An 8561-nucleotide genomic window follows, 5' to 3' on the forward strand; every position below is an offset into this window, starting at 1 on the left:
TACGGATCTATGACAAGCTATCCCTCTGGGCATCTATAGGTGTACTGAAGTTCTTCGCTCGGTAATTTGTCAAAATTATGACTATTGCTATATCTTGTTTCAAATCCTCGGTTATTTATGGTTTGTCTTTACTACATCTAGGTAGGTTAAACTATACCATAACACTTACTTCGATTTATTATTATCGGGGACTGCTACCCAGCTCTAGGTTACTCTCTTGCTGCTTATCATATATGTATAAATCTAAGCCCTTTAATGTTTCCTCATTACTGTTTATCTTAAGAATGACAGCCTAATCTCATCTCATACTTTGTAAATTTTATCCATCTATTGTTGATTCACCTTAAAGTTGATCTACAATATTTCACTAATAACTTGAAACCTCTTACATAATACATTTACACTAGGGCTCATGTCTCATCGGGAAAATCTACAATTATTTGCATGATTCACCTAGGGATGATGCTAATCTTCAATAACCATATTTCATAGCATCCCAACGTGATTCATCCTATAGGGGTATTCTAATCTGTAAGGCCCCGGGGAAATTTCTACTCAAAAACTCGAATCTTGTGATGCCAAGATAGGAAATTTCTATTCAGACACTTGAGGACATGTTGCATGCTTGTACTCTTGATTTCAGAGGTAGTTGGGATAACCATTTGCCGCTTATAGAATTTTCTTACAATAATATCTTTCATGCTAGTATCCAGATGGCACCATTTGAGGCATTGTATGGTAGGAGATGTAGATACCCCTTTGGGTGGTTCGAGGTTGGAGAAGTTGAATTGATAGGGTCGGACCTCGTAAATCAGGATATGGAGAAAGTCAAGATTATTCAAGAGAGGTTGAAAACTGCTCAAAGTCGTCAAAAGTCTTACTCGAATGTTCGTCGTAGAGATTTGGAGTTCAAAGAAGATGATTGGGTATTTTTGAAAGTTTCCCCAATGAATGGTATCATGCGATTTGGAAAGAAAGGAAAATTAAGTCCGAGATATGTCAGCCTGTACAGAATCATTCAAAGGATTGGTTAGGTGGAATACAAGCTCGAGATGCCACCTGAGATGTCATTGGTACATCCGGTCTTCCAAGAGTCTATGTTAAAGAAGGTAGTGAGAGATCCATCCACTATTGTGCCAGTTGAAACTATTGAGGTAAATGAAGAACTGTCATATGAAGAAGTTCTAGTTGCCATTCTTGACAAGCAAGTCCGGAAGTTAAGAAATAAGGAAATTGCCTCCGTAAAAGTTTTATGGCTGAACCAGCAGGTTGAGGAAGCCACTTGGGAAGTCGAGGAAGAAATGAGAAAGAAGTACTCACATTTTTTTGAATAGTCATGTAATAGCTTTTATGCACTTGGTTCGTATGAACTCTTATCATATGATTTGATCTATGAAAAAAAATCCTATTTTGGTTATATGTTGCCTATGCGGCCATGGTTAGTACTGTACAGGTTATGTTATGACTGTAAAATGTGTACATGCTTTTAGGATATGCTTCTGGGGCTCTTTGACAGGTGGATAGGCCTAGTTACAAAAGAAACCCTGTCAAAAGTTTTGAAAATTTAGGGAGTTAGCCAAATTTAGGTCTGTGGATATGTTTTATGTTGTGAAAAGTTGAGGTTACATAGAGATTGATAATAAGTGAACCTTGTCCTTATTCAAGGATGAATGATCTTAAGTGGGGGAGGATGTAAGGCCCCGTGGAAATTTCTACTCAAAAACCCAAATCTCGTGATGCCAAGATAGGATCATTTGTTAGAAATTCATAAAAAATTCTTTGCGGCGAACTTGCGGGCCGCATAGTCATCCCATAATCCCCTTGGAATTTTTGTGAAAGGCAGTTCTGCAGTGCACTATGCGACCGCAGAACAGGTATGCGGACCACATTTCTATCGCATACCCAAACAGTTTGTCCAAATTTTGGGACAATTTTTGTGGTCCAATTTGCGGGCCGCATGTCCATTATGCGATCGCAAATCGTGCCGGGGCTCCTATTTTCTAAATTTTATAACCCGAACCCATCCCATTGAAAACACCCCATTAGCCCATTTTCCTATTATTTCATCGCATATAGAGTGAGAGGGGAAGTTCTAGTAAGAGAGGGATTGATCGTCATCAAGTACCCACTCCATCCTTGCCCCAAATCCTTGAATATTGTCAAGTGAAATTGCTAGGTCTTCACCCTAAGAGGTAAGAGCTTGTACCCTCATCTATAATATCAAAATTTCCATTAAAATAAGTGATTAGCAAGGGGGTTCATGGGTATAAGGGTTGATAATCTTGCATACACTAAAGATAATGGGGTATGGGGTGGTTGTGAACCAAAAAAGATAACAATTGTGGTATAGGATGAGGAAAATCTCTCACAAAAGTGCCCTAAAATCGTTGTGCACACTTAGTGCTTGATAATTTACTTAAATGAGTTGGAATCTCATTCATGCCTCTAATTTTTGGTTCAACTTGTAATTTTCATAAAAAAGGAATGAAGTTGCTAGGAAATTCTGGAATTTATTGTAAGGGTTTAAGGAAAGATCTACTGAGGTATGTATGTCTAAAACCCCATCTTTTAGAAATTGAGCTCTGTTGGTGTTTGTGTAAATATGGTAAGATTAAAGTTGAATGGTTGTATTGATTGTTGCTTCACATGAATTTGGGGTTGCGACCTTATATGCGTGAAAGATGTGTCTCAATATGATCAATGTGCTATTCTTGATAACTTGAAAGGGTGCAAGGAATATGAATCATATATTCAGATGCTTAGACCTTAAGGTGAGATTGAAGCTGCATATATTGTGCCATATGTGTGAAGACTCATCTATGCTTACAATTTTATTTTCCCTTGTGTGCACATATTATCCTAAACTACAAATCTAACATTGGAAGTGGAAATGAGGTGATAATTGTGGCCCCAAGTGCCTATGAAATGATAAATGTGAAACAAAGATTGAAATGAGGTGATTGATGGAAAAGGAAAATGCCTTGGTAAGGAGGCCTAGCCAATCGGGCCGAGATCGGACGCCATGACGCACACATGGTGGTATTGTATTTGTGATTGAAGTATATGTCTCAAATGAGGCAACCTTGCCGATCGGGTCGAGATCAGACTCCGCTCAAGATAGCGGTGGTATTATGGACAATGATGAACAATATGAAATGCCCCAAAACTAAAAGATATGGGAAAATGAGGTGAAAATTGTATGATTCTTTTATTTGATAATGTTGTGATCATTTAAAGTGTTTGAGTTATACTTGTGATTTCCTTATTATTGTATGAAAGTTCTTTCTAACTAGATGATGTTTAGTTATACATACTAGTACTTGTCCATGGTACTAACGTCCCTTTTGCCGAGGGCGCTACATTTTTAAATGAATGTAGGTGGCTCCGTTGCGGATAGTGCCGATAGCGCGTAGCGGAGTACCCTCTTCTCAAAGTCTTGGTGAGCCCCTTTCTCCTTCAAGGGGCTATTATCTACATCTTTTGATATAGAGATCCACTTTTGAGGTGTAGCCGGGGCCTTGTTGCCGGCGTTGTCATCATTGCTTTTTGTATCCTTAGAGGCTCCGTAAATGTATGTGTGGGTTATGTACGGGTGTTGGATGGGTCTATGAACTATGTTGTAATTATAACTCTTGTTTCTCTAAAGTGAAATTGTATTGAATCTTGGGAACTTAACTACGGTTTAAGGTTGTGATGTAAAATGAACTAACAATGTTGAATGTGCAATCTTTCCTGTTGTTTAAATAAACGAAAGCATGGTTTCCTTAATCATATCAAGTTGGGTAGAAAGTGTTCGATAAGGCTTGCTCAGTTGGGTTCACTCGATTGAGCACCGGTCGCGCCTCCCGAGGTTGGGGCTTGACAAACTTGTTATCAGAGCCTAAGGATTTGTAGTTTCCTAGGATGTCTCGGAGCTGTGTCTAGTAGATTCCTTCTTATCGGTGTGTAGTCGACCGCATCTATAAGTTGGAGGCTACTTGGGCATTTAGGAATAACACCCTTCTTTGATATTCTGGATCATGTGGTGAAACTGTTCCCTATCTAATTAGTGCATTGTTCTATCTCTCAGTAAATGGCACCAAAGAAGAAAGCGAGAATTGGCCAAGAAGCCAATGCCACCTCAGGAGTGGCTGATGAATCACTGCTTGATACTGCGGGTGAGGGTATTCGCCCTGCTATCACCCTGCCTGGTTCTTCTATTCCAGAGCAGACTACCCCAGTTCCTACACCTGCGGAGGGTACCACTATCCCTCCCATTGATACTCCTGCTCCGCCTCTAGCCCCAGCTTCCGGTTCTGGTATTTTTGATGGGGATATTAGGGGAGCTATTCAGATGTTGACCCAGCTAGTGGCCTCTCAGGCCTAGAGGTTAAATGCTGCCCCAAATTTATCTAGCTAGAAAGGGGATTCCACCAGTTCCAAGGTAAATAGATTTCTTCAGTTAGACCCTCCGATGTTTATGGGTGCCAATCTAGAAGAATACCCCCAGGATTTTATTGATGAGATGCACAAGACCCTTAGGGTTATGCGTGCAATTGAGACAAAGGGAGTACAGTTGGCTACCTATCATTTGAAAGGGGTGGCCTATTCGTGGTTTGAGTTGTGGAAAGATTCCCGTGAGGAGGGGAGCCGTCCGGCAAGGTGGAGCGAGTTTGCCGATGCCTTTATAGATCATTTCCTGCCTGCTGAGACAAGGGCCGCCCGTGCAACAGAGTTTTAAAATCTGAAGCAAGGTTGCAGGAGTGGGTGGGAGTACCAGATGGAGTTTGCTCACATATCCAAGTACGCCATTCTTATGTTGCCCAAAATGGAGGCCAGAGTGCGCCGGTTTGTTCAGGGCCTTAATCTTTTGACTATTAATGAGGCTTCTAAGGCTGCGTTAAATTCTGATATGAATTATTGAAAGATGGTAGCATTTGCTCAGGCCATAGATAATTGTAAAATGAAGAACATAATGGAGAGAGAGGGTAACAATAAGGACCGGTCTACGGGCAACATGGGAGAGTCATGAGATGGGGGGAGATCAGCTTTCAGGGGAGGATCATCAGGGATGTCCCAGTCTGTTGCACAATCCTCAGCCAGTGCACTACCAACAGGGCCCAGCCAGCTGTAGTGGAGTCACTTTAGGCTCGGCCAAGGCAACAGGGGATCCTATCAGCGGGGTCGGTCAGGAGAGAGGTCCCAGCAGCAGCAGAGGTCCCCGTGCCCTAAGTGCGGGAAGGTGCACTCAGGGGTTTGCTATTTGGAGTTACTCGCATGTTATGGATGAGGGATGAGGGGTCATATTCAGAGGCATTGTCGTGTATCCCTAGCGGGAGCGGGTAGGGGCACAGCATAGTCATCCAGTCCAGCAGCTGCTACATCTTCAGCCCCTTCTCCAGTTCGAGGTGCCCCAGCACCCGCAGGGCGTAGTGCAGCTAGGGGTGGTGCGCAGAGTTCAGGAAGTCCCAGTCGGTTCTATGTTATGAGTGGTTGCCAGACCGTAGAGGCTTCTCCATATTTTGTTACGAGTATACTGACTGTCCAATCTCATGATGTGTGTGCACTTATTGACCCTGGTTCCACCTTGTCCTATGTTACACCTTTTGTTGCTATGGAATTTGAGATAGAACCAGATCAGCTTCATGAGCCATTTTTGGTGTCTACTCTGGTTGGTGAGTCAATTACGGCTGCTCAGCTTTATAAAGGTTGTGTTGTTACGCTGCGGGGTAGAAATACCACGCCCGATCTTATTGAATTAGGGATGGTCGATTTTGATGTAATAATGGGAATGGATTGGCTTTATTCATGCTTTGCCAAATTTGATTGTCGTACTAGAACCATGAGGCTTGAATTTCCTAATGAGCCCGTTGATGAAGGGAAGGGAGATAATGTAGTGCCTAAAGGTCATCTTATTTCTTACCTTAAGGCTGCGAAGATAATCAAGAAAGGGTGTATCTATCATTTAGTTCGGGTTACGGACACCGATGTCGAGGCACCTAGCCTTGAGTCTGTACCAGTTGTTAATAGATTTCCGGATGTCTTTCTAGATGAACTCCCTGGGATCCCACCAGATAGGGAGATCGATTTTGGGATCGATGTGATGCCAGGCATGTAGCCTATATCAATTCCACCTTATAGAATGGCACCGACAAAATTGAAAGAGGTAAAGGAACAACTGAAGGATTTGCTAGAAAAGGGTTTCATCCAGCCGAGTGTGTCATTGTGGGGTGCACCGGCCTTGTTTGTAAGGAAGAAAGATGGGTCACTACGGATGTGTATTGACTATCGACAACTCAACAAGGTCACAATCAAAAATAAATATCCCCTGCCAAGAATATATGTCTTGTTTGATCAATTGCAAGGTCCTACGTGTTTCTCAAAAATTAACTTGCGGTACGGGTATCATCAATTGAAGATAAGGGAGCAGGATATTCCAAAAACAACTTTCAAGACTCGGTACGGGCACTTTGAATTTCTGGTGACGTCTTTTGGGCTAACAAATGCCCCGGCAACTTTCATGGATCTTATGAATCGAGTCTTCATTGCCGATATTCTTGTGATAGTGTTCATTGACGATATTCTTGTGTATTCCCGAAGTGGGGAGGACCATACTGACCATCTCAGAGCAGTTCTGCAGACTCTTCAGCAACATCAATTGTATGCAAAATTTTTGAAAGATGAATTTTGGCTTGAATCTGTTATGTTCTTGGGTCATGTCGTCTCCAGGGAAGGAATTATGGTTGATCCTCAAAAGATTGCAGTGGAAAAGAATTGGCCCAGACCTACCACTCCAACGGAGATTCGCAGTTTCCTAGGTTTGGCTAGGTACTACAGGAGATTTGTGGAGGGGTTTTCTACTCTTGCCTCTTCATTGACTAAATTGACATAGAAAGTGGTTAAATTCCAATGGTCTGATGCTTGTGCAAGGAGTTTCCAAGAATTGAAATCAAGATTAACTACGGCACCGGTACTAGCACTGCCAGAGGGTATATAGGGATTTATGGTGTATTGCGATGCTTCAAGGATCGGGCTTGGGTGTGTGTTAATGCAACATGGCAAGGTTATAACTTAAGCTTCTAGGCAACTCAAGAATCATGAAAAGAACTATCCAACTCATGACTTAGAGCTTGCGGCAATGGTGTTTGTGCTAAAGATTTGGCGGCATTATTTGTATGGGGTCCATGTGGATGTATTTACGGATCACAAGAGCCTTCAATATATTTTCAAGCAGAAGGAGTTGAATCTGAGATAGAGAAGATGGCTAGAGTTACTCAAGGACTATGACATTGATATTCTCTATCACCCAGGAAAGGCTAATGTTGTGCCAGATGCTCTTAGTCAAAAATATATGGGGAGCTTGGCTCATTTGGAGGCATATTAGAGGCCGTTGGTCAGGGAGGTTCACCAGTTGGCTAGTTTGGGAGTTTGCCTTGCGGACTCTAATGAAGAAGGAGTAATTGTGCATAATAGGACTGAATCATCGCTTGTGGCGAAAGTGAAAGAGAAGCAATTCAATGATCCATTGTTAGCACAACTGAAAGAGGGGAGTCATAAACACAAGACCACAACTTTTTCCTTTGGCATGGATGATGGTACCCTACGGTACCAAGGCCGCCAATATGTTTCCGATATTGACGGTCTTCGAGAGAGGATCATGGCCGAAGCTCACAATTCCAGGTATTTCGTGCACCCAGGTTCTATGAAAATGTATCATGATCTCAAGGAAGTTTATTGGTGTAATAACATTAAAAAGGATGTGGCGGACTTCGTGGCAAAATGTCCAAACTGTCAGCAAGAGAAGGCCGAACATCAAAGGGCCAGTGGATTGGCCCAAAGAATAGAAATTCCAATATGGAAATGGGAGATGATTAATATGGATTTTGTTGTAGGGTTACCACATAATCCGCCTAAGTTCGACTCAATTTGGGTAATCGTGGATTGACTCATGAAATCAGCGCACTTCTTGCTAGTTAAATCTACCGACATAGTAGAACAATATTCTTAGTTGTATATCAAAGAAATAGTCAGGTTGCATGGCACTCCAGTCTCAATCATTTTAGATCGAGGGGCTCAACTCAATACCAACTTTTGGAAGAAATTTCAACAAGGTTTGGGTACGCAGGTAAATCTTAGCACAGCTTTCCATCCTTAAACCGACGGGCAAGTAAATCGGACTATTCAGATGCTTGAGGACATGTTGTATGCTTGTACTCTTGATTTCAAAGGTAGTTGGGATAACCATTTGCCACTCATAGAATTTTCTTACAATAATAGCTTCCATGCTAATATCCAGATGGCACCATTTGAGGCGTTGTATGGTAGGAGATGTAGATCTCTCATTGGGTGGTTCGAGGTTCGATAAGCTGAATTTATAGGGCCGGACCTCGTGCATCAGGCTATGGAGAAAGTCAATATTATTAAAGAGAGGTTCAAAACTGCTCAAAGTTGTCAAAAGTCATACTCGGACGTTCGTCGTAGAGATTTAGAGTTCAAAAAAGATGATTGGGTATTTCTGAAGGTTTCCCTAATGAAGGGTATCATTCCATTTGGAAAGAAAGGGAAATTAAGTCTGAGGTATG

General features: G+C 42.0%; 2 protein-coding genes across 2 annotated transcripts; both read left to right on the forward strand.

The window, feature by feature from the left end:
• Window positions 1–818: 818 nt before the first annotated feature.
• Window positions 819–1334, forward strand: LOC138870707 (uncharacterized). Its single transcript, XM_070148539.1, has 2 exons — window positions 819–926; window positions 1035–1334. Exons 1-2 carry the CDS (start codon window positions 819–821, stop codon window positions 1332–1334), a joined length of 408 nt encoding a protein of 135 aa, XP_070004640.1.
• Window positions 1335–5464: 4130 nt separating this feature from the next.
• On the forward strand, window positions 5465–6097 carry LOC138870708 (uncharacterized). Its single transcript, XM_070148540.1, has one exon. The coding sequence runs from the start codon at window positions 5465–5467 to the stop codon at window positions 6095–6097; it is 633 nt and encodes a 210-aa protein (XP_070004641.1).
• Window positions 6098–8561: the final 2464 nt, after the last annotated feature.

This window comes from Nicotiana sylvestris, chromosome 6, assembly GCF_000393655.2.
Source record: "Nicotiana sylvestris chromosome 6, ASM39365v2, whole genome shotgun sequence".
NCBI lineage: Eukaryota > Viridiplantae > Streptophyta > Magnoliopsida > Solanales > Solanaceae > Nicotiana > Nicotiana sylvestris.